Here is a 27073-nt window from a genome sequence, read left to right as displayed (position 1 = left end):
GTAATAGAGTACGTGGCCTTCTTCTGTTAGTACCTTTCCAAAATTCTTCCATCTGACCTCAGAGATTCCTAGAAGGTGCCAGGTGTATTGTTCCATTTTGTACGTGAGTTCTTCAACCTCCCTATTTGTCTCAATATCCTTACATTTCATGTGGCTATGGTGATGTTATCTCTTCCACGGATCCTCTTTGTTGGAGATACACCAGTAGTATACTTGTCACGTCTGCCCTGGTGCAAGACGGATGGCGTGGTCATTGTTAACCCAGGCTGCGATCAATCCGGTATGGACATGGTTGACTTCCTCATCATATGGTATGTCTTGGGCAAATTTCTAACCTGGCGGAGCCCAACCCTCTCCAGGCAGCCTCCTTTTAGTTACCTCTTACGACATGCAGGAGGAGCAGTGGGCCTATTCTGTCCCCGGACTCACAGGGGAAAGTATGTAGGCAGGCAGTATGTTACCATTAGTTGTCAAAACACACTGGGATTTATGCTTTGTATGTATCTCACTACTGAAATCTGTGTGCCTAGACATATCAAGAAGAGGCAAGTACAATGCACATATTAAAAATAGTTGTGTTCAGTATATTAGAGTATCTTTGAAAGAGACAGACTTCCAAGAAGTGAACCGAATATGTGTGACCTATAAGTTCCTGCACAGCATCACTAATTTAAAGTTTGTTCAGTGTTTGATTTTAACCCTCCATATTTTCTGATGCTTGCAACATAAAAGAAACGTTTTGCAACAAGCTGACACTGCACAGATTTTAACGTAAAAAACTTTTTCTAAAAATCAACAACTATGCCCTTTGAAGGTGTAATAAAGGTTGAGAGAGACTGAAATTGGTAATTTGCTTTACTTTAATGGCGGAATCAGCTCAACTATTAAGCCTGTAGCACCACTCACTATCATGCAACTAATCAAGAGTTTAATCCCAAACTCAGGTCCCTTCTGACTCTGCTCTGGCACAGAGGGAACCCCTGGGTCGCTATGACAGCAGCCACTCTGAGCCGTTAAGAAGTACTGTATGGTTGAGAGGATGCCAGATGGAGATACTTGTCCATGAAGTGAGCTATAACTCACGAAAGCTTATGCTCAAATAAATTGGTTAGTCTCTAAGGTGCCACTAGTACTCCTTTTCTTTTTGTCCTAGGGAGTTACCAGACAGATAGCACTGTAAATTGTCAGCCCTTAAAACACTGGGCTTTCCCTTTGATTGCTTTATTTGTTCTTATTTGTAAGCTCTTATTCCTGCTTGCATTGACTTCAGTGTAAGTGGGATTAAGCTGTACTTTTTTAAAAAATGTACACAAATGGATAAGCAATATATCCTTTAAAAATGGACTGAGTATACAGTTATGCAAGAGACCCTAACAGATTTGGAGAGTCAAGTGCTCATTGATACATTTCCATCTTTATGTTAAAGAACAAAGAAAATGTTGTAAATTGTAATGTTACAATATTGTTAATTGTAAAGGATAATACAAACAATGGCACAAAACCAGGAAATTCAGAGCTACTTCTGAAATGCCACCTGCTCTCTCGTCCCTTAGCTATTCAAAGATCTCAAACTGCCATCCATCACTGCAATATCTGAGTATCTTCCACATAAAGTCACGACCCTAAAGACCAAATCCCTAGTGGATTTCACTGAGGCTCTGGCACCTATCTGGGTCAAAACGCTCTTTGGGATAGCGTTCGTTTGAATATTTTGGGACAAAATAAAATCGAAGTGATTTGCAATACCTGAAAACTAAGTCCATTCCTTTGATTGGCTTAACCCCCATAGAATGGCTTATTATCAGATAACTCCTTTATTGGGAAATTTTATTCTTCACTTTCAGAGGGATACACTCAATACCCAGATATAGTCTTTCCCCCTCTCTAACTGCTATGATCCTAAAAATAGGATTATTGTTTAAAATAAGCTTCAAAGTTAAGGATTTCAGACTCTTTGGTGAATATAAAAAAGCATATGATTATTTAAGGATCTAGTAAAGAGCCAAACCTGTGAGCATCATTTTTAAAAACTGTTCCCACCGCTTCCTCACAAAGTTGGGGGAAGCACCAGGAGGAGAAAATGGCTGATTAGCGGCCCGATTCTTCAGGTGTTATGCACAAGAAAAGATTTTAACATGTGAACTAAACAAAGCAAGCCCCAGAACTGTGTTGTCTACACTAGGAATTTAACACTTTACCTAACAAGGTAAAAACACAAGTTTTTTCCTAATATAGACATGGTCTCTGCATCTGCTTATCGATAGCCCATGCAGAGAGTCTTCTTCCCTTTGAAGCATTTAGCTCCAATTAAGATGGGCTCAAACTGGGGCATTAAGGTGGTGGTACTCTTCCACACTCTGCACACCCAACAAGCTCTTCCCACAAGACTCAGCAAAGTGAGATACTGCTCATAGTACACCAGGCACATGTTCAGAGTATGATTATGCGGGCTCTGCTGGACTCATTGAACATTGCTACTACCCCTCAGTGGGGCTTGGTTATACCTATGGGCCTTCTTGGCTCCTGGACTAGGGAAAACGAGTGGTGGTATTTCCCCAGTGCCACACACTTGGGACACCAAAATGAGTGGTGACTTAGTGAATTGTGCAGATCTGCAATACACACACACACACGCACACGCTTCTTAGGGCTTATCACATTAGCAATGTTAAAGCACTAATGTGGCTTGTGCAGTCGTGGCAGAGAGAGCTGGGAGAGAGCTCTCCCGGCGCTCTAAAAAACCCACCTCCATGAGGGGTGTAGCTGCCAACGCTGGGAGCCGGTGCACTGTCTACACTGGCCCTTTACAACGCTGAAACTTGCTACGCTCAGGGGGGTGTTTTTTCACACCCCTGAGTGAGAAAGTTGCAGTGCTGTAAAGTGCCAGCGTAGACAAGCCCTTCCTCAAGAAGGAAGTTGACAATGTTGACTATTTACATCATCACTGCTGGGTCACATCTGAGAAGAAGAGGGCAGTTCACACCTCATGTGCTATTGTTCCAGCTCTTTGAGGACACTCAACACTCAGATAAGCAGCCAAGGGTACCGGCACTCAAGCAACATACAAAAGTTGAGGGCTGTAAGCTGATATAACTAAAGTCAATCAAACTTTGTAGTGTTGACACAGCCTCAGACATCTCTGTACCCATTACCTTTGTTCACATTTTTTAAGGTTCTCTTCACTATAGACTAACATTATTGGACGTTACACATGCCTCCTTTGGCATACCTCACAGTCCCAAAAAAGCGATGAAAAAAAATAAATAGAGGAAATGGAAAGACTCCTCAAAGTGAATGTAAGAAACTCATTGTTCTGAACCAGAAGCTCAAGACCAACGAAAGGGAAAAACTGGTAGATACTTTTGCTGAAGTGTCTACTTCTGTAGCATTTTATAACAAACAGTTATAGTAAGAAGTTGAAACAAAGCAAGTACCATTTCCAATGGCACTTAAGAAGTGAACACTGATAGCATGAAGATAAACATTTGGTCCAAGTAAAAACAATGCAGCCAGAGAGAAAGATACTATCTGAAAGATCACCACAAGGTTATTAGCATCCTCAAAGGCCATCTGCATTCACCTTGAACCAAACGATCAAGCAAGCCTCAGAATGGCCATCACAACAGTTATGGTGTTTATTACTTGTGTGGAGTCTATTAATCATTTGAGGAAAGTTGTTTTTCTGTTGTACTTGAACACGGTTATGTATTTATTTGCATTGCAGTAGTGCATAGTGACCCCACCCCCATTGCAGTAGGCACAGTACAAATACAGGAAGTTGCCCGACCCAGTTATTTGGTTATAATTTATAGATCACTCAATACTTGTTGAGGAATGTGTTAATATACACTGCTGGCTATTGTTAAAGCATGTGGGTACCTATCTAAAATCTATTATAGTCATCCATAGGTTTATTTAAAGGGCTATCTAGATTTTGCAGTGTGCCCTGCAGCACACCAGATGAGGCCCGGCTGACTACTGTGGAGAGCAGATTTCAGAAATATGTGCCCTCCAGAGGATGCTTTGCAACCAGCCTCAATTTGATCTTTGGAACCAACAGAGCAACCCAGACTAACTCCAGCAATGGAGCATCAAAAGAGAGGCTATCTTTAAGATTAAATGGAGCCCACATCATCCAGGGCTTTATGAACTGTAAAGCAAATGCTCAGTATGAGTGTTGGTATGCCCACAGCATCTCATCCATAGCTAACCAAATAGTTTGGCTGAAGCATGATTAGCTATTAGGATGAGACTCCGGGGGAAACATATAATATCCCTATTTGCCTACTATACAGTTTCTTCATCTTCCTTTGAAACATCTGGTACTGGCCACTGACAAGAGAGAGGATACTGGATTAGAAAACCCACAGGTCTTATCCAGTATTGTCATTCCTAGGAGATTTGAGGAGTAGCAATGGATCCTATAGGATGTTAACTGCAAACTGTATTGCAAGGATCTCCAGTAAAAGGTTGAGACACCAAGTGTGCACTTTCCTTTAATTACAACGCTTCTCCTGCATCAGTGTCAATATTTTCCAGATTAAACAAGTTAATAAACTTCTGCTTTCTGATCTGTGTGAAGAACGGGTGATACAGAGATAATAGAAACTGCAGTGTCTGGGATCAATGAAAGGAGAGAATTTGAATGCCTTCTAATGTTAGTGAGTGTCTGCAATGGTGCTAGCTCCCTTATTAGCCAAACACACATAACACCGAAGGCAAATCCTTAGATAAAGTGGCACCCTTCTACTTTGTGTGTGAACCCCCGGTGTGATGTCCAAGAAGGAACAGACACTGTTGTGGGTCTCACCTGTTCAATCTGGCTGACCTGGATGAAAATTAAAGCCTACTGGACAATGTTAAAAATGCATTGATGCTTACACCTCTCAGAGGAGACAACCGTGAATGGCAACGCTACTTTAGTGGACTCAAGCCTGCCGTCAGACTGTATGAGGTCAAGGACAAGTTCAGTGTGACTGCAGCAGTTTGAGCACCACCCTAGCATGGTAGGTTAGAAATCAGGAGGTGAGGGGTGGGAAATGGGAAGCTTGTTAGTGTCACAGGATGGCTTGTTGAGCGGGGGCCTCTGCTGCTGTGTAAAAGCAGGTGGCATCCTGATTTCACAAGAGGGAGCATTAACAAACTTAGCCAGTACAGAGAAACCCAAACCTCCCCACCAATTTTTACTAGTCATAAAGGCAAAGGGCCCTCTCACAAGTGGATAAATGCAACTCCCTCACATCTTAGAGCACAATGTGCTGTTCAGTCACTATATGTTCGAATACTTCGGCTGCATACACTGCAAGTTTCCCACCAGCAGCTTGGAATAACATCCCTCTCTGCCAGTAGGGCACACAAGAACAGTCATGGCCTCCAAAGTGTGAAAGACCTGAAATGATAGAAAAAGACATTTGCAGCAATGGCACTGCCCACACCTCGCTGCACACACTCCATATGCCGATTAGTTATGACATTTTTATAAAACAGAAAAAAGTTTGTAATTTTAACCTTTCCATTGTCTCTGCAATTCTATAACTGTGATTAACAAGGCTGCGTTCAGAGAGAGCAGAGGGACTGAAGCATCCCCGTCACAATATATGTTGGTTCAGTTTAGAAATGTAACATTTTAGGTCCTTGAGAGTCTACAAGAATTAATTTTGTGCTCCTCCACTGAGCTACTTTAGACAGTAACCCTCTGTTTCTTGTCCTATTTCAGGCCCCTCAACTTCTACTGCCCACTGTTCATCAGGAACTTAATCCCTGGCTCAATGTAGCTTCACAAACCATTCCAAAAGGAAGCATTTTCGTGATGAAGTTATGGTTGACGCTCTTGAGAAGGCAGACCAGCCGGTCCTATACCAGAAGCAGAGGAACACAAGACTGGAGCAATGGCATGCTGACAGGCAGGAGGAAAGACTGATGCTTGTCACTAAGACAGAGGTCAGGGTTCCAGCGAGGAAGCAGGCACAGTTTCATAAGCCAAAACAAAATGGAGTATGTGAGGATGACCCCCAAAATAACAAGGGTACAGTAACTCCGTTTGTGTCAATGTCATTTGGTGGGTAGAGAGTCCCAGCCTGTCTATGAATATAGACTCCCAAACATCGAAAAAACACTGTGAACTTCTCCAGTATAGCCCACACTGACATTCATAAATCGGCCTCTGTGATCCACGAGGGCCTACATAACAATAGAGTAGTACCCTTTGCTGTTTATGTATTCAGTTGCTCCTTGACGAGGTCAAATTATGGGCACATGAGTCCTGGCGCAGTTTGGAAACCCCATTTTCTCAAAGCCAGCAATTATGTCCGAGATACCTTTAATGCCTGCCACCTTGGAGTAAACCACATGTCTGACTGCCTCAGTTACCTACGCTACCACTTTACCCACAGTTTACTTTCCTACCCCAACCTGACTGTAGCAATCTAGGGTAGCCAGCTAAGTTCCCTCTAAGCTGCAGCAGCCTATTAAGTGCCACGCAGGTGCGCAGGGCTGCAGCGGGGAGAGATGCCTCCCCCAAACCCCGGACCTGCCGCAGTGGGGAGAGGCACCTCTCCCCACCGGCCTCAGCCCAGCTCTGGACCTGCCGCAGCTGGGGTAGAGGCGTTCCACCCCCGCCCCAACCCAGCCTGAACCTGCCATGGCCAGGGGAGAGGCACCTCAGCCCCGGAGCTGCCATGCTGGGGAGAGATGCCTCCCCCATCCCCAGCCCAGGTATTGTTGCAGGGAAGAGAGCGGGGGGGAGTCCTCTCTCCCCGCCATAGCCCAGGGGCAGCCTGCACACCAAGCCCCTCATCCCTGGCCTCACCCCACATCCCTCACCCCCCCACACACCCAAACCCTCTGCCCCAACCCTGAGCCCCCTCCCACACTCTGAACCCCTCAGCCCCACCCCCGCCACATGAATTTTTTTATGTGACACATCACCTCCGTATTGGTGCACATAACAAAATTCATTCCGCACACGCATGGGGAAAAATTAGAGGGAACACTGGTTATAGCAGGGAACAAGTGGTTATAGCAACCCGCTTCTGGACTGGCAAGGGTGACCTCAGCTCTGTCTCTTTATTTAGCCGCCTTCATGCAAAAGTTCTGGACTCACTGCTGGTTAACCCAGGTCTTCATGAGGATGTGATCCCACCAGTCAGTGCTTGTTGCCCTGTGCCAGAAGAGCTGGCCTATGCAGGGAGCATCAGCAGATATGGCAATTGTACTGAGCAGCATTGCTCAGTGCAGATCTGCCATGCCAGGGTACTCCTCCTCCTCCCCCTGCTGCTCCATCAGGAAATCTGTCAGGTACCTTCGGTGGGACAGAAAACAGTGCCAAAATGTCCAGTAGCACCTCACAGATGCTCTGCCAGTTTCCTGACACAGAAGTGAAAGCACAAGCAGGAGAAGTTCTTCAAATGGCACCTCCTCCACATTGCTGACTCCGTCTGGTAGCTGGGAGCTCACAGGCCAAAATGGTTGCTCAGCAGGCTGTGCTGGTGGGCTGTTCAAACTTCCTGTAACGTGCAGAGCAGGCAGTAAAGCTTGCCCACAGTGTGTCGTGGTCATAGGACTACAGCAGCCACATTTTGGAAGGACACTATAGACTCTGGAATATGGTTGGTTTGACTCAGGTATGCATGCTGCAGCATGGATGACAAAGCCCCAGATTTGAGCATGGGTTAGAAACATGAGTTAAAAAAACAGCATACACACTCAAGTCCAGCATTCCCTAACACGGGTCAGCTGACCTGAGTCCCACTAACCCCTGGCCTTATACTGCAATGTACACAAACCCCAAGAGGCCAGCAATGAGAGTCACACAGATGCTAGTCTGCCACAGTAAGTCCATTAAACCATCGGAACAAGACACCATGAAGAATCACTACGGTACACAAGGGTTAAAGTGCAGCACAGCAGTACTTCTACAACCTAACAGTAGTGCAACCATATTTCTCATTCTGTGTGTTTCTTGGTGGTTATTGTACAAACACCACCTGTGACTGTTCAGAATGTCACTTTAACCACAAGTATAATGGCTTTCTGCTCCTGCAGGCTGGGTCCAGGACCATTTAACCATGATCTATTCTTTCTACTTTACTCTAAAATGTCTGTCAGACCCTAAGCTTTACCTTTACTTTCACCAGAGAACTTTTTTTTTTTCTTTTGAGCTATACCCTTGCTGAAAGTTTCCCAATATTGCTTCTCGGACCAAATACCATTGCCTCAGCTGGTTGACACTGGCAGCCTCCTTCAGAGATCAAAAGAAACCCAAGGAGTTTTTTTTCCTGAGTCAGAGACAGGATCAGGCCCCAAGTGCATCTTCTTGACACAAAAAAGGGCCAAATTTTGGGTGCCCAAATTGACACATCTTAGGTCCAGATTTCTAGATGTACTAAGCACCCACAACTCCAGCTGAAGTCAGTGGAAGGAAAAGAGAATCATGGGGAAATTGGTCCAAGCGCTCCTCTGTAGAGATGTTGTTCAAGAGAAGCAAGGGGTATGAAGGTGAGGAATGACATGTGAGTCTCTGATCTTGGACTGTAAAATGCATCTAGCCTGTAAAAGTCAGAGGAGCCAAAAAGTTTAAGATTAAGTATGATCAGAACTTATGTAACAATGGCTGTAAATTTAGGTTCATGGGGTCCAATTCTGACCTTATGCTAGTGTAATTCTATTATTTAAGTGGCATTAGTTCTGATTTATACCAGCATAAGAGGAGGAGGAGGAGGATCAAGCCCTGGAATCAGATATTCATATCGGTCAGGGCAAAACCTTGAAGTGAAACATGAAGATATACTTAAGCATTTGTCTAGAACAATTAGACTAGAATTAGAATTAGTTATTTCTGGAACAGAAGTAATTAATTTAGACATTTCATTGCAAGTCTGTTTGTGAATACATTTCTAATTAAAAAGTTCCCTATTTTAATATTGTACTCTTAATCAGAAAAGAACACCCTAGATGACCAAGTCAAATCCCCAAGCATTGTACATTAAAATAAGCCTAAGCCTACACCAAGAAGGGAGCTACATAAAGAAACAGAAGAACAGATTTTGGGCACTAAGCCTGAGGCATCATCCAATGGACTTTAGGGACAGATTTTGCCACCTCTCACATTGAGTGAAGAAAGGCCCCAGACAGAGTGAATAGGCAACAGATGGAGGAGCACAGGGGATCTTGGATTAAGTGGGAATTAGGAATCATGGAGAAGCAGGCTCTAAATTTAATGATTAATAGGCTAGTAGACTGAGAAATTAAAAACCTTTATACTAAGACCTTTCCTCTGAATATCAGAGGGATAGCCATGTTAGTCTGTATCCACAAAAATGAGGATTCTGGTGGCACCTTAAAGACTAACAGATTTATTTGGGCATAAGCTTTCGTGGGTAAAAACCCCACTTCTTCAGATGCATGGAGAATAGTTAACAGTTCCTCTGAATAGTTAGCAGTTCACAAAAGTTAAATCCATCTCTACTCAGAGTTAAAAATAACAGTCTTTTTTTGCAGAAGGAGACCAGCAGCAGACTAATCAGGGTGAGTGCTACCCAATTTATTGCACAGAGTGCAGGACGTATCAGTAGTTCCTTTGTGGCCAAGTGATTTATATATGCACCCTGTGCAAGCAGCTCATGGTCCGTAGAGCCCAGTGTTGCTGAGCTGAAAGAAGAGTGGAACAGAACTGTTTAAATATATGGCTTAGGGATATTGTTCAGTGGGCCCACCTCAGAACAGGCTTCCATCATGAAACTGGCTTGCTCAACTGGAGAACTGGGGAAGTGGAATTGAGGGACACATACCCTTCAAGGGAGCCCTCCTTCAATCTGAGATAATAAAGAATGACAATTCCTCATGCAACAAAGAGGTTGTTCCAGGGGATGGAATTACAATGGAGAAAAAAGCTGTGATGATAGGTGATTCAGTCAAGAATTGAGATGGCTGGGTATGTAGTTGTGACAGAATTGAAGCTGCCTGTAATAGTTTAGGAATAAAATTTGTTGTAAGAGGGTTACTGTATGGAAACCTGGGGTTAATTCAAGAAATGGCTAACTGCACACAGGCAGGGAAGAGTGTAATGGTTTCAGATAGCAACTCATTGGCCAATGCTTAAGAGACTATGCAAGAGAAATTTTCTTTGATGAACTGTCTTGATCCCCTTCTGCAGAGCTCCAGCTGGTTCTGGGCCACAGGTCCAAGTGTGGGAGTGGAGTGAACTTAGGCTGGATTTAAAAAGGGAAGGGGATGGTTAAGGGGAAAGAGAGACCCAGATCTCCAAAGATGTGTGTAACATTTTTATAAAAATCGCTTCTGTTATGCTTTGCTCCTACTGATATGATTAAACAATACTTTGTGTTAAGAAAGTTTTTCTGAGTCATTAAGCCACTAGTCACAGACGCTCTGTCAAAGGGAAGACCCACAGGTGCACAAATCCAGTTAGACCAGCTAGGCAAGCACAGTGGATACACAGAATACTATAGACCAGGATGACAGATCTGTCTAAGAATGGGAGAATTCTACCATAAGGCATGTGACTTGGCATCTGAAGAGAGTGAACTCAGAGACCAGAGAGAAATCAAGGGTGCAGCTAGACTTGCAACCATAACAGTGATTATTGTGACAACTGCTTGATGACTTACCTGTCACCCTTGCTCCCAGCAGACATATATAAACCATCACAGTCTTTTAGTGAGAGCTGGAGAGGAATTGGTTGTCATGATGAATGTACAGCTCACTTCATCGGATGTAGCTCACGAAAGCTTATGCTCAAATAAATTGGTTAGTCTCTAAGGTGCCACAAGTACTCCTTTTCTTTTTGCGAATACAGACTAACACGGCTGTTACTCTGAAACCTGTCATGATGAATGTTGGTACCAATGACATAGGGAAATGTAGGAGAGAGTTCCTGGAAGCTAAATATAGGCTCTTTGGTGGAAGATTTAGGTCCAGAGCTCCAGAAGTAGCTTCCCTGAAGTGTTTCCAGTTCCATGCACAGGTCCAACTAGATAGCGGGAACTTCAGCATCTTATTGCATGGTTGGAGATGGTACAAAGAAGAGGGGTTCATTAGGTACTGTGGTACATTTGGAAGAAGATGGAGCCTAGACAGAGGGGTGGTCTCCATTTTAAAATAGAACCAGTCTTCTGGAATGTAAAATAAATAGCTTGGGGGGTGAAGGAGCTAGGGGAAAGCAAATGGGAGCTGAGGAGCACTTAAGTCAGACAGACATCTGTTAAAAGAGTGAGTAACACAATGGTATCAGTGTATCCAATGACAGTTAGGGTGCAAATTACAAATGAACTAGAACAGGGAAAGGATAAAATGAAGGTAAATTCTGTTACGTCACTAGGGTGTCAGATGAAGGAATTAAACAAAAATGTAAACAAAAATAGATTAGGGATCTGATTTACAAAAGTACTTAGGTGTAGGTGCCTAACTCCCTGTTTTGGTTCCACTGTGATCCACAAAACTGCTGCTGAACCTTGTAGGCACCTACACCTCACTCAGGTGACCATGTTTCTGCATCGGCATGCAAACTACTGCCTCCCTCCAGGCATCCAGCTGCCAGTCTCCCACCTAATCCCCAGACTGATTGTAGGTATTTGAGGAGGCGTTCTCAGAGGCCATCTACAAGATCAGGTCCCATTCAAAATCTAGCCAGAGGAGGATGAGATGGTGGTGCCACCACCCACCTTAGAACTTTTAGCCCAGTGGTCAGAGATCTTGCCTGGGATGAAGTTCCCCCTTTTCTGCCACCAGAGGAGAAGGATTTGAGCAGGGAGTCTTCCACCTCACAGGAAACATGCTCTAGCCACTGAAAAATGGGATATTCTGATGTGGGCCTTCCTTAGTTGATGCTGTCTGCACTGTCGATAAATCATGAAAGAGTGATTGGAGCAGGGAGACTGGACCCTGGGTCTGACACCTCCCAGGTCAGTAACATAACCGGAAGGCTACAGAGTCATTCCCCCTCTTTCTTTCTGGCCCAATGACTATTTAAGTATTTATCCACAGTGGAACAGTCACTGGGAGAGAGAGAGAAAGACTAGGAGTGGGTGCCTCAAGGTTCCATACAACGTTCTGTGTGGTTTGATATACTTATTAATTATCTCAAAAAAGGAGAATGAACTGAGGCAGCAAAATTTTTCAGGTGGGTAAGTTATTTAAGTTAGTCAGGACCAAACAAGCCAGGTGAATGGGCAACACGTTGGCAAAGTAAATTCAATGTCAATAAATACAAAGTAACGCACACTGGAGGGAAAAACATAAGCTATTCTTATGTCTTACAAGGTTCTAAATTAACTAAATCTACTCAAGAAAGGGACCTGAGCATCATTATAGACATCTTGATGACAACTCCACTTAACATGCAGCTGTGATCAAAGTAACAAACAAGATGATAGGTTGCATAAAGAATGAGCTAGTCAACAACACATAGGTTATAGTTACCTTTATATAAATCATTGCTATGGCCTCATCAGAAATATTGTGTGCAGTTCTGGTTACCACATCTCAAAAAGGAAACTGATGAACGGGAGTGCGATCAGACAAGGGCAACAAGCATGATCAGAAAAACTGTCATATGAAGAGACTGAGAAGACTAGGACTGCTCACCATACAAAAGAGATGAAGAGGGGACATGACAGAAGTATGTAAAACAACAAATGGTCTAGAGAAGGTATATTGGGAGCTTTTATTTTCCTGGTCTCAAAAGAACAGGAGGACATTCAGTGAAATTAAAAGGTGGGAAATGCAAACACAACAAAAGGATTTTTTTTTTTTTTACACAATGTGTAATGAAATTGTGAAACTCACTGCCACAAGAAGCTATTGAGGTATCTAGTACTGGTAACTGTCAGAGATAGGGTAATGGACCAGATTGATCTTGGGTCTTATTCACTATGATAATTCCTCTGAGTAGGACAATACTCTGAGTAGTTCCATTGATTTCAGCCTACATGAATATGGCTACAAATAACTTCAAAAATGAATTCAAGGACTTTTCACTCAAAGTGAATTAGTGACAAATATTATTCCACCTTAAAGCTGTGCCCTACTTATACTGAATTCTCTATTCAGAGAGATTCTGGTCTCTGCTACATGGGGCACATTCAGAGCAATGCAAGTTAATGGAGTTACACCTATGTAGCCAGCTTCTGAATGTGTCCCTTCCTATGCCAATGGGTCATGTGTGAAAAATTGGGTTAATAAAAGGCAGCAACAGACGCTAATGTTGTGAATACACTTAAGAACGAAATAAACAGGTACTTGGATGAAAGAACTCTCCTGGGTCACAAACACTAGCCGAATAGATCCAGAAATTATAATACACAAGTGAAAATCTGAGAGAGACAGCATCATATAATCAGATCAGAGTGAAAAAGGTGGCAACATTCTGAACAAAGATCAGGTCTGAACAGTGTAAAGCTTAACTAAAGAGCTTTACAACATTCTAATCTTATAGCTGTTAAAGAATGAAACAGCATCTCTTTGATTAAGCATGAACCTTACCCTGAATACACTGAAGAGAAAACATTGTCAGCTCATCTTACAGGTTAGTGACATGAGATGCAGGTGTAAAGCACATATGTCCTGCCTCTGTAACTTGAACAAACTCAAGGTAATTTAAGGTTTCAGAGTGACAGCCGTGTTAGTCTGTATTCGCAAAAAGAAAAGGAGTACGTGTGGCACCTTAGAGACTAACCAATTTATTTGAGCATAAGCTTTCGTGAGCTACAGCTCACTTCATCCGATGATTGGTTCGTCTCTAAGGTGCCACAAGTACTCCTTTTCTTTTAGGTAATTTAAGCAAACTGAATTTGGACTGACTACCCTAAAGAATGGGGAAAGTATAGACGTTTGACTCAACTTTAGTATTTCTAGGCATTTCTGCTTGAATGTAGGCAACAATTAGGAAACGTCAAAAGTAAGAAGAGTATGCACAAGTATTTGAATGCTATCAGAATGTATGCAATACGAAAGGCCACTTTAATATAAGATCATCCAAAAGGCAACATACAGAAGAGAAAAAAAGAACCTTGGGAAACTTTACCAAAGATGGACTGAGGCAAGTTAGTATGGCTGCAGTACTGACTGTTCAAAAAAATAAACTTAATTAACACACAAATGCTTTCTCTCTGAGACAGCACAGTTACTGAAGACAGCTAAGCAGTTCAAGATAGTTTGCATGTTAACAGTTAACCTCCCAAACATTTAGACCATTAGTAGTTTTGGTGCCAGGTTTAGTACAGACACCACAATGACAGAAATGAAGTAGATCTAGAGATGGCTCCTTAAAAACTGTTCAAGTTGTACTGGGTGCAAGGACAAGAATAGCAAGAAAGCTATCAGAGGTAAGAGAGAAGATTAACCTGTTACAAACATGTAAGGCTAAGCAAATACTTAAAACAAAAACACGATGAAAAGGGCAATAAAACTGACAGGCTTTTATCCAGAAACTTAAAGAAAAAGGATAAATCAACCATCCCACTGATTAGAAATAAAAAGGGAGATTTAGGAACTGGCATCAAACAGACCTCTGAAATGTCTGCTAACTTTTACCATACTTTGTACACTTCAGAACATCCAAATCCTGAATTTATAGATATCTGAGAAGCATGAAACATCATCAGCTCTCAGAAGATGATGTGGCAGCTCTTGATGGGCAAATTGCTCCAAATGAAGCTGCAACTAGGAATTAAAATCCAACAAAGCTCCAGGTCCCAATGAGTTTAATGGGGAGCATAGAGCTCTGAAGCAAGTGATAGCCCCTATTTCAACGGAATTGTTTAATGGGATATTGCAGGGGAACGAGATTCCAGATTCATGAAAAGAGACAAAAATGTGGTCATTCCTAAAGAAGGAAAAGAGCTTAACAACTATGCATTATACCGATCTATTTCTCTAATTAACATGGATACTAAAATTTTTGTCAGGGTGCTTGCAAACATACTGACAGTCATCTTGCCCAGATATGTTCACCTTGACCATTCTGGTTTTTTTGCTGACAGTGCACCGAGACCTGCTGGCCCCCTCCCCTCAAGGAGCACATAGAGACGTGCAGCAGCAGGGCTAAGATGGCTCCCTGCCCACTCTGCTTCCCTCCCTCCGTGCCACTTCATTCCCAGAAGTGGCTGGCGTGTCCCTGCAGCCCCTGGGGGGGGGGGGGTGTCTCCACACACTGCCCATGCCCCAAGTGCCAACTCCACAGCTCACATTGGCTGAGAATTGCGTCCAATGGTAGCTGTGGGGGCAGCACCTGCGGGCAGCGGCACGCAGAGACCCCCTGGCCTTCCTTACCTAGGAACCACTGCCAGAGGGGTCTGTGTGCTGGAGCCACACCACCCAAGGTAAGCACTGCCCCCCTTGCCCCACTCCCACACCCCAACCCCCTGCCCTAGCCCAGAGCCAGCACCCAGCACTCAAACTTCCTCCCAGAGCCTGCACCCTGCCCCCACTCCTGCACCCCAACCCCCTGACCCAATCAAGGTACCTCACTTTATTTTCATTTACTTGACATTATAGGATGAGGACGAAGAAAAAAAGAATGAAAAATAGGGGGGAGATAAGAAAGAATGTTTGTTTTCTTGGCTGGGTCCTTGGGGAGGGGAGCGGGGGCGGCTGAAAAAGAACCTGCACACAGGGCCCCACTAACTCTAAATCCGCCACTGGTCAAACATTTTAATGTGAAGTCTGGATACAAGACAGATCTTTCTAGAGCTTCAACCATATTTGAGTTGACTACCAGTAGCAAGCTTGAATTCTTCTTGAGGATATCAGATAAAGTAACTCTTCTAGCAAAGTCCTGAAGTTGGCTGATGCAAAAGTTTCCAAAAATATATTAGTGCTCTCATAGCAGTGGAGTTCTTTAAAATGAGATGTATCAAAAAAGTTTCCAAAGTGTCACTCTGTGTTTTAATCAAAGAGATGTCTAATGAGATGTAGTATAATACCTGACTAAAGATTTAATCAAGAAGTTTTTAGGCATCATCTCCTGGAGATAAATAGACAAGGAAGAGAAATGTTCTCTTGGAGGGAGTATTTTATAGTAATGTCACTGATGACAAATTAAGGATCCGGGAAGGAGATATTTTTTCTCCAGACTACAACTAAGTAGTCTATACTGGTCTATACTTACAGTGCTGCAGGGGCACAGGCACTGTAGCACTTAGTGAAGATGCTATCTCCGTCTGTCAGCGTAGGTACTCCACATCCCTGGGAGGCAGTAGCTATGTCGATGGGAGAAGCCCTCCTGTGGACAAAGTGCTGTCTACACTGCAGGTTAGGTCGGCATAACTATGTCACTCAGGGGTGTTGATTTTCCACACTCCTGAGCAACGTAGATATACCGACATAAATTTGTAGCATAGATCAGGGCTAAGTTTCTAGACAGAGACAAATGCTTATGCCTTCCCTGCAATTTACCATATGACCATGGTGCACATTGCTATTAATTTCTTAATGAAAGAGTTAAGAATAAGCAAGGACCTGTCTGGAAAAGAATCACGTTTCAGCAGCTTTCATCTGAGTTACACATATACTTCCCCGTTGGGGACAGGAAAGATTTGTCCTTATACCCATCCTCTTTCAGTTTAGTGAAGCTCTCTCAGAATTGAAATATTTTTGATATTTCAGCTCACACTCTTGTTTAATACTAATATTTATATAATAAAGCGGATATACCTTGTCAATTGGCCATGCTGTGAGATCAGTGAGGAGGCTAGGCAAGTAATGCAGCCTATTTAATATCAATCTAACACAGGAGAAAAAAACAAGGCTTTTCTCATACTGAAACAAAACTAGTGACAGACGCTACTATAGTTAAGATGAAAGCCATAGCAGTATACTTCAGAGGGTAAATTGTGCGATACATGCTTAACAGTAATGCCCCTCCCCCAACCCATATATGACAGTGTTAACACTCAACTAAAAACAGAACCATACTGTACTACTGGTAGTCTTTGCAACCACATAAAATGATCACAAATTCCGATGTAGGGTTTGTCTTGTTAGTCTTAGATAAGCAAAAGAAAGTTTGATTTACATGACTGAAGAGGTTAAATTGATTTTAGCTCCCCATTCAAGCTCTGATTCACTGACTTGCTTCAATTAGAAGCACCTCCTAACCAATTACATTCAGTTCATCTTGTAAGATTCAGTGTTTCTAGTTTAAACAAAGTCTTAAATGCCTCAATAATTCTGCTTTCCATCCTCCCCCTTCAAGCATGTGTGTACACACATACACATGTACAGTACAAACCCATTCAACCCTACTGCTCTGAAAAAAAAATAACAAATGTATTCAAGCACAGTACTTGAAGAACACAACACAAAACTCATAGAGAAAAGGAAAGGGTCTTCAGTTCCCTTTATCACCCACACAGTCAGGGCTAGACTAGAATCCTGTGAAATCTGTACTCTGGCTCTTAGCAGTATCTTAAACAGACTGCTCTTTATAATGAATTTAACAACTATCTTTGGAGAGTGTATATGTGAGAGGGAAACAGATTCACATAACTACAACCGGGTATTTGGCTGGCTACCAATAAAAAAGGGCAACAGCAGGCATTAGGTTATGAAAGCCTGCAGCTGCATAAACCACATTTCTTTCTTCCAGTATGCATGCTGAAAGTAGTCTGGATACGGAACAAAAGCAGAGAAGAAATGCCCCACATCTTTGAGATTTTTCCTTCTTACACTATTGGTTTTCATTTGCAAATCAGCACGGCACCATTATTTGTTGTTTGTGCTTCTCATTGCCCTTTTATTTTGAGGCATTTGGAGAGCTTTCACATTTTAGTTAGCTAAATTTAATTGCATTCCACTGAAGCAGATTAATGCACTGAGCTGCCAATAGCAGAGATGGACAGTGAATCACGGAGCTATACTTATGGCTGTGAAATTTTGTTTCAAAAGTAAAACCAAACAGAGGAGCTAAGACACACTGAAGTATCACATCAAACCTGAAAAATGTATTTATATGCAGGCTATTGCAATCTATAGATACATACTGGGTCTAGCCCTTCCATAGCCAGTATTTTCAAAACTATAACTCCTAAATTCTAAGGATTTGTTCCAATCTTAATCCCTGTACAAGAAAATTCAACCTGTAGTGAATAAAACTTCTACATTTTCCCTACATGGCATCTTTCTTCTATTAGTCATGTACTCCTCCTGGAAGCTCTATTCCTTTTCAGAAGAGTTAACTGTTCTGTAGGCTCATATAACCAAGGTTTGGAAATCCATTTGAACTTGGAGTAGAAAGCTATCCCAGCCAAACGTCAACTTCTGCAAAATCTAAACTCTCAATTTATAAGGTTTTCTAGCCTTTAGGATTGCAGAGATTATACTCCACATTTGGAAGGCTAACTGATGTTTGTTGCATTCCAGAGTCTACAGAGAGTTCTAATGCCTCTGATGCTTATTGCAGCTTTGCTGCAGAAAAGTGAGAACCGGCCAGAATCTTACCAGTTTTCACTGCTTAGTGATCAGAGTTCAGTCGATTTCATTCTGAGGTAACCTTGGAAGACTGTGAGCCATACCATGGCATGAATACATAGAAATATTTACTGTGGTGAGGACCTAAAATTGGAGAAGGCAGTGGGGAACATGCTCCTCCATTCCAGAGGGGAAGGGGGTTTCAGACTTGATCAGACTCCAGCTAGCCACAGGTTCCAAAGATGGAGCTATACCCCCATTTCCCTAGCAGGATCCAGGGACAATACCTTTGTTGGAATCAAAGCACTCTTCTCTATTCTATAAAGATGAGTGAGATTCTTGTCTCAAATTTTGTACTGGTGCAATTCCTGATTTACAGCTAAATTTGAGATCAGATACCAGCCTGAACTATCATGTTTCTGGGATTTTGCTCTTATCTTATGTAAAAATGAAGCAGTAATCATAAAAACAGCCTAAAACCTAGGGCCTAAATTACTATGCAGGTGTGTCTTCTGCATAAGAAAAATGACCATGAGAATTCTAGCTCCACTGTATCAAGATGTGTGCTGAGTGGTCTGCATCAGCACAAAGAAAGCTGTCACTCAGAAAATGCAATCGTTTCAGGAACATGCATTATTGAATAATGCAGGTCTCTGGAACACCAGTCTGTAGGAAGCCTAATCCTGAATTAGCCCTAAGGACAGAATTCATCATTCATAGTTTCATAAATAAGTAGCTACTTCAACTTCATGTTGCAGAAACACACTGTGACTAAGCCACTTGACTAGGTGAAGTAATTTAGCAGGCCATTAGAAATGCCTGACAGCTTTCTAGTCTAAAACTTATGTTAACGGGGGAAGAGAAGATTTACCATCATGTGAACATCCACTGTTTGTATACATTAAGATATTTGCATTGCAAAATATTTGTATTGTACAACATTTGTATGCTACTAAAATGATGCCATACATGCAACATACAAGCAATTTATTATAGTTGTTTTTTCTTAATCTTTGTCCTATAAGCTCAGAACAGGAGTTTTCAAAAGTTCTTCCATTCCTTATATACCCAGGTGGGCAAACTACGGCCTGCGAGCCAGATCTGGCAATCCAGCCCTTTTAATCCAACCCTTGAGCTCCCGCTGGGGACCAGAGTCTGGGGGGTTTGCCCCACTCCAGCTGGTTAGCAGGTCGGGGACGGCTCCATGCAGCTCCCAGAAGCAGCGGCATGGCCCCTCTCTGGCTCCTACGCGTGGGGGCTGGCCGGGGGCTCCACTCTTCATGCTGCCCCTGCCCCAAGCGCTGCCCTCGCAGCTTCTATTGGCCGGGAACCACAGCCAATGGGAGCTGCAGAGGTGGTACCTGTAGACAGAGCAGCGTGCAGAGCCGCCTGGCCGCACCTCTGGGTCGGAGCTGGAGAAGGGATATGCAGCTGCATCCAGGTGCCGCTTGAGGTAAGCATAGCCCAGAGCCTGCACCCCTGAGTCTCCCCCTGTACCCCAACCCCCTGCCCTGATCCCCGTCCCCCACTCCAACCCCTTGGTCCCAGCCCAGACCACCATCCTGCACCCCAAACCCCTCATCCCCAGCCCCACCCCGGAGCCCGCACCCCCAGCCAGAGCCTGCACCCCTTCCCACACCCCAACCCCCTGCCCCAGCCCTGATCCCCCTCCCACCCTCCGAAACACTCGGTCCCAGCCCGGAGCAGCCTCCTACACCCGAAACTCCTCATCCCCAGCCCCAGCCCAGAGTCCCTCCCTCACCCTGAACTCCTTATTTCCTGCCCCACCCCAGAGCCCGCACCCCCAACCAGAGCCCTCACCCCTCCCGCACCCCAACCCCAATTTTTTTTAGTATTCATGGCCCATCATACAATTTCTATTCCCAGATGTGGCCCTCAGGCCAAAAAGTTCGCCCACCCTTGTTATACATCCTTCTCTTTCTGCAATGCATTGAGGCCAATTGAGAAAGCAGACGTGGATCCCTCACACTTGTGTCTGTGCTGACCAAAGCTATGGACTCAAGGCAGAAAGGAACATTGTAACACAGGCCACAGCAAAACTGAGGCTCAAAGCAATAAGTTAGACCAGTGGTTCTCAAACTGTGGGTCAGGTCCCAAAGTGGGTCGCAAACCCTTTTTATGGGGTCGCCAGGGCTGGCGTTAGACTTGCTGGGGCCACGGGCCCAAGCCCCACCACTTAGAGCCAAAGCCCAAGTCCAAGCCTGAGCTCCACCGCTTCAGCCCTGCATGTTGGGGCTGAGGTTACAGGTGTCCTGTCCGGGGCTGAAGCCTTTGGACTTTGGCTTTGGCCTCCCCACTTGGGGCGGTGGGGCGCAGGCTTCGGTCCCCACTCCTGGGGTCATGTAGTAATTTTTATTGTCAAAAGGGGGTTGCGGTGCAATGAAGTTTGAGAACTCCTGAGTTAGACCATCCTTCCTCCTCACTTTAAAGGCTACAGAAGCCTTCAGGGCTTTGAAATTCAGGTCAGCTTTTGAAGGCAGGTCTCTTGCAGCACACCATACAATTTTTGGCTCATTCTATTCAGCATGAGAGCGAACTTCTGAATCCTTCTGGTGCTGTCATACATCATTTAGGTCTGTTTATACATATAAGCAAGAAGATGCTCTGACACCATGCTTCTAATGGACAGGAGAATGATAGACTACTGAAAAAATTTGCCAAAGATTCTATTCTACAGTTAAATTGGATAATTTCAGTTGATACAATCAACTCTAGTAGTTCAGCTGATTCTTAGATGATTATAGAACCCACTTTCTGCCAGTCACTTCTCCTAAGTATCTAAAGTTTCCCGGTGTTCCATTATGTCTGCACCCAGACACACTCCTGCAATAATTCATTTAACAAGCTTCAGTTAACACAAAACATGTCTAACTACAAATCCAACATCAACTAATATAACAAAAACTATATAGACAAACTTAAGCACTGCCCCTATACAGTATCCCTAATCATATTTCTTTACACTAAATTAAACTGGAAAGAGAGATTTAGGGAAGCTTTAAAAGTTGAGTCTCTTATCTTTAGTTACCAGTTGTGTCTCACTGAATGAATTGACCAGATATTATATGGGCATTGTCAACTTGAAATCTGGCCAATTTGAAGGAAATTAGTTCAAAAAGGAGTTTTAAGTCATATCTGCCACCATATCCACTGCAATCTGTTGTTTTACAACAAATCACTTTTTTATATAATAGCTCTGCCTTTTTGCTGCACAAAAGACCTCCGCACACACACACAACAACAACAAAAAATAGTGACTATTTACAAACTATCAGAGGGGTAGCCGTGTTAGTCTGGATCGGCAGAAGCGGCAAAGAGTCCTGTGGCACCTTACAGACTCACAGACGTATTGGAGCATAAGCTTTAGTGGGTGAATACATGCATCTAATGAAGTGGGTATGCTCCAATAGGTTTGTTAATCTATTAGTCCTCACTAGTGCTAACAGATTTTTGGTTTGTTTTTAGTTTCATTAGAAGAATAAGGGTGCATACAAAAGACTACTCCTGGAATGCAGCTGCTCCCTGAAATCCTGTAAAGTTAGGAACTGGACAAATCATTCATTCTCATGGCTAGCAAACATTTGGCTGTCAGATGAATAACAGCTAGAATCAAACAAATGTGTGGGCACTGACAGCCTGACAAATATAATAGAAGCTGATACAAAGAATCAATTGCTGGGGGAGGGGGAAATAATCAATTTAAAAAGTTAGCTAGAACCAGACCTGTAAATTATCACATAACAAGACAGACTCTCTTAAGAGACTTACTCCATTTAACTATTTAAAATTATTACAGGAGCATTCTGTAACACCTTGTGCTTGTTACAATTGTTTTGGACTATGACCATCTAAAAAAACAATGAGTTTCATTAAGTCAGAGAATCCTGAAATTCATCAAAGTACAAAGTGTGACATTTTATAGATGTAGATCACTATTGCATTTAGAAATTTTAACATAGTATTTGAGGCACAGTTCCCTTCTTCAGTTGCAGTAAACATACAAGTAATTAAAATTTGTTAACATTCTCTATCTCCCCTCCCCCTATATCTCCTCCTAAAGTATAATTGACAGTTTCAGTGACTTTTCCATAGTTTAGAAAGAAAACTGAATTGATCATATGCTGCTAATTTTAACTGTAAAATTTTAAAAAGAGGCTTACTTTTCAAATGTTTGTCTACTTAAGTCTGTAATTGGTATGGTGCATGCATAGCAGATGCTTTTAATACTTTGAGTGTAATTTATAATAATGATCAACACAAGAATAGTGCACACATCAGAGCAAAGAGGGTCAAGAAGGAAGCTGAAGAGTAATACAACTCTACCCTGATATAACATGACCCCATACAACATGAATTCGGATATAACGCAGTAAAGCAGCGCTCCGGGCAGGCGGGGCTGCGCACTCCGGTGGATCAAAGCAAGTTCGATATAACATGATTTCACCTATAACACTGTAAGATTTTTTTGGCTCCCAAGAACAGCGTTATATCGGGGTAGAGGTGTACAAGGAGACAAACGAATGAAAAGAAAAGCACTGTGGGAGATGAATGACTCCATGAATAATCTATGGGAATGTAGGTCATGATATTTGTTTTAAAGAGACGGGCCAAAACCTAGAATGTGCTATAGTATAGCACTAGTATAATATAATATAGTAATATCACCACTGATCTTAGATCGTTAGTCCCTGCCCTATAGTCACTATGTGTTTGTAGAGTACATCACAATTAGATACCAATCCTGACTGGATTCTTTGGATGTCACCACAATACAAATAGCAAGAGTGATCTCAATATGTTTGATAACAACAATAGCTTGCATGTCAGATCTGCAAGAGCACTGAAGTAACAAAGGGGACAAGACACTTATCTGAAAAGTATGAAATTGGAAACAAAAGCCAGAACAAGGACCCTTCCCCCAAATATTTGTAATACCACTTAGAAATCCCAATCAAGGATCAGAACCCCATTGTGCTAGGCACTGTACATCATGTAACAAAGATAGTCCCTGCCACAGAAAATTTACAGTCTAGGTTTGAGGGATTGATGGAAGGCTGAGGAAAATGAAAAACAGTTCAGCTGACCACTTTCCCTACCAATGCCGGACAGAAATGATTTCTAGACATCATGACAGAGGCAGGTTGTAAATAGATTTTAAAAAAAGAGAGCGAGAATAAGGTGGTGGCTTTATGTATTTTAAATTAGTTCAAAGGGTAGACATATAAGAGGACTATTACTAGCACACCAAAACAGATCTTTGACAACTCTTCAAGCAATGGGTGCTTTTGGAGCTGTGCAAAAGGTTGACTAACTTAGTATACAGGACAATTAGAAGGTCATGACATCAGCCAAGGGATGTCTCTCACTTTCATTAACACTCTAATGGTTACCAAGTAGCTGTTACACTGCCACTTAGCTCTCCACTGTTTAACACACTTAAACAAAAGGCTAAAGTCAACTCTGAGTGTCAGCAGTGCAAAAATAATAAAGGCAATCAGTCAGGTTGCACCTGTCTAACTAGGGAAGAATGTGGCCCAAAATTGCAGAATGTTAATAGTCTGACAAATTTAAAGCAACCAGGACATTCCAAGGTAAACTCCCCAAGTCACACTTTATATAGTCAGATATTATCATGGTGTATTTAAAGATCAAAACTTTAAAAAGTCACTTTTTATAATTAGAGGGCAAAAAGAACATTATAAGCAGGGCTCTTAGTAGCCAAAGTTACAGGAGTGGAAATCCCCTCTTCCATCAAAGACTATAATCATCTCAATGGAGTCAAACTGCGGGCTTGGGATGGGGTGGTCTTCCTTTAAGTTGAGGGGCAGCATGAAAACATTTGAAACAGTAAAGGTCCTCTTTCCGGGATACATATGACTGAGTAATGTAAGATGTTGATATTATTCAATTAAACCTCAGCTGTGTGTATTAGCCTTTCCTTAGCAGAGGTGGCAACACACACACCTATGAATCTAAAGTCCCCATACCACACATTGAAGGAGGTACAGAGAATTTAGTCCTAACCATTTTAATTTGTATGAGAAAAGCATTTAGAAGTGCCAATCAGGATCAATACATAAATATGGTTAATCAATGCATTTATTCATCAACCAAAACCAAATCACTTGTTTACTAAAAACCTTATCCAGGAGTAGCAGATTAGCACCAGAAAATATGGTCTGGTATATTCATTCCCCCCCAATGTGAAAGCTATTATGAGTCAAGCTGCAACCTAGCAGTGCCCTGACAAAAGATTGTGGGGATCAAGCAAAATTCAAGCTAGCTACATCACTTTCTCCAGCCTCTTTTTGCTGGTCCCCTAACACTGAGCTTTTGCCGGTATATCCTACGGTGGTGCGAGCTCCCTCCCCATAGGAAGAGAAGTGGTTTTGGGGGGGGGGGGGTAAATCAAAGTAATCCAAGCCATATAAACGTGCACCCAGTGCTGGGTGCTCTACAAATCTTGGTAATAAAGCCTCTTTGGTCTGCGCCATTGGCAACTGAAGCAACACACGCTGAGCAAACACAGCTATCTCCTGGGCCGGCTGTCGGGGAAGTCCAGTGAGCCCCAGTTTAGGTCTCAAGAAGGTCCCCCGTTAGCATCAGGCTCTTTGTTTGTGCTCCTGCACTGCCTCTTCCCTCCGGCCCAAGGGCAGGCGGTGGCTGGGGGAACAGACACCTCTCTCCCTGCACCTGCCTGGCTTCCCTGAAAGGCAGCGAGGGCGTCAAACCGGTCCGGCCTCATACCTGTCTCTCGGGTCGATCCAGCTGGTGGTTTTGTTGATGTGGTCGATATAATACACTTTCCCATCGAAGTCCCGGGCTTCTTCCCAGCCCTCTGGCAAAGGTAGCTCCTTCCTTGGCATCTTCTCCAGGCCGGGTTGAACTGCCCCATAAAGAGCTCAGCCCCTGGTCCTCGCAAGAGCAGAAGGAGCCGGTGGGGGGAAGAGAGCGGGAGGGGTGGGCGAGGATTCCCGTCCCTTGCCAGGCCCAGAGCTCCGCGGGCAGCACCGATCCGCCCAGCCGCTGCAAGGAGGAACCGGCGGGAGTCACATCCTCCGCTCGGGGGGCCAACGGGCGACGCAAGGCGGTGCCGGGCGGTCCCAGGTGCCCGGCGCTGGGGCAGGGCGGTGCTAGGTGCCCGGCGCTGGGGAGGGGGCAGGGCGGTGCCAGGCGATCACCGGCACAGGCTCCCCAGCGCTGTCCAGCGCCCCGAGGCGGCGGCTCCCCTCAAGCCTCCATTTTCCGCTCGGCTCCTGCAGCCCGGCGAGTGCCCGGGGCCTGGGGGTGGCTCCTCTCCTCCCGCTCCCGGCCCAGCCTGGCACCGGCGCCTCCGCCGGCGGAGCTGCTCCGTGAAGGGGCCCCGCGCCCTGCCGCTGCCCGCCCGGGTTCGATGCGGCCCGGCCCCGGGGAGCGCGGGGCTCGCCTCACGCTTCCAGGTGCTACTGTAATGCAGGTAAAAGCGCTGCCCCCGCGGAGCTGCCGCCGCTGCTACTGTAAACACGGTGCACCGGAGGCAGGCGCCTCCCCCTGCCCAGGGCACGGGGGTGGGCACAGCACAGCGCCTCCCTCTGCCCAGGCGGAGAGGCGCTGGGGGCTGGGCACAGAGCCGCACCGGCCGTGGGCGCTCAGCACCCCTCCCCCGGGCACCGGCTGGGGGCCCTCAGCCGCACCTCCCCTCTGCCCAGGAGGATGGTGGGGTGGGCCCCAAGGCATCTACTCCCTCAGGCAGCGATGGGCTGGGGCGTTTCAAGCTAGCCTTGCCCCTCGGCAGATTGGGCTAGTGCTTAGAACCGGGAACTGCGCGGCAGGATTCCCTCCCTGCCTCCCTCCCCGTCTGTGTCACCTCGGCCTTGGCTCTCTATGCCTTAGCTTTCCCACTTGTAAAATACTGACGACCTCCCCGTGTGCTCAGGTTAACGTGGTTGTGAGCTGGAGCATAGCCCTTACCCCAGTGAGTTTACAATCGAAATCCTTCCATTCCAATCCAGAAAGTCACAGCTGATCACAAGAGGAATACATCACCTTGGGCTGGCATTTTTAGTAGTGGTTTCCTCCCACCCCCCACACACTCCACTCCCTTTTTTCAGAAATAAAGCGTTGGATGGTAGATTAAAGCTGGTAGATTTAGTCAGTCTGTTCAGAGGAGAGCTTAAAGGAGAAACTAGGGCCCAGATCCATAAAAGCATTTAGTCGGGTAAGACCCAGTTTTGGCTCCACAAAACCTGCACTGAACCCCTTAGGTACCAAAACTCACCTGGCACCCACAGTTTTAAAAGTAAAAGTTCCCTAGGCACCTGTGTTGCAGACTCTGGACATGCACACTGCTCTCTCTCTCTCTCTAAAAAAAAAGAAAAGGAGTACTTGTGGCACCTTAGAGACTAACCAATTTATTTGAGCATAAGCTTTCGTGAGCTACATCGGTTAGTCTCTAAGGTGCCACAAGTACTCCTTTTCTTTTTGCGAATACAGACTAACACGGCTGTTACTCTGAAAGCTCTCTCTCTCTAGGCATCCAGATGCCTATCTCCTGCCTATATCCCAGAGCCATTCATAAACCAGGAAAGGTAGGGTTCAGCCACTTCAATTGCGTGCAGGGCCTGATCCAGTTCACAAGCTCAGAGGCCAC

At 44.2% G+C, this 27073-nt stretch overlaps 1 protein-coding gene across 2 annotated transcripts in view; it reads right to left on the bottom strand.

The window, feature by feature from the left end:
* Positions 1-25912, bottom strand: part of WWC1 (WW and C2 domain containing 1) — a 131031-nt gene extending 105119 nt beyond the window's left edge. For both annotated transcript variants that reach the window (XM_007071451.4, XM_037907894.2), the window contains exon 1: positions 25192-25912. In XM_007071451.4, the coding sequence (XP_007071513.2) occupies positions 25192-25310 (119 nt within the window). In that variant the 5' untranslated portion in view covers positions 25311-25912. The remainder of the gene's footprint in view (positions 1-25191) is intronic.
* Positions 25913-27073: the final 1161 nt, after the last annotated feature.

The sequence above is a fragment of the Chelonia mydas genome, chromosome 8, assembly GCF_015237465.2.
Source record: "Chelonia mydas isolate rCheMyd1 chromosome 8, rCheMyd1.pri.v2, whole genome shotgun sequence".
Lineage (NCBI taxonomy): Eukaryota > Metazoa > Chordata > Testudines > Cheloniidae > Chelonia > Chelonia mydas.
This window is presented reverse-complemented; position numbering and strand designations above follow the sequence as displayed.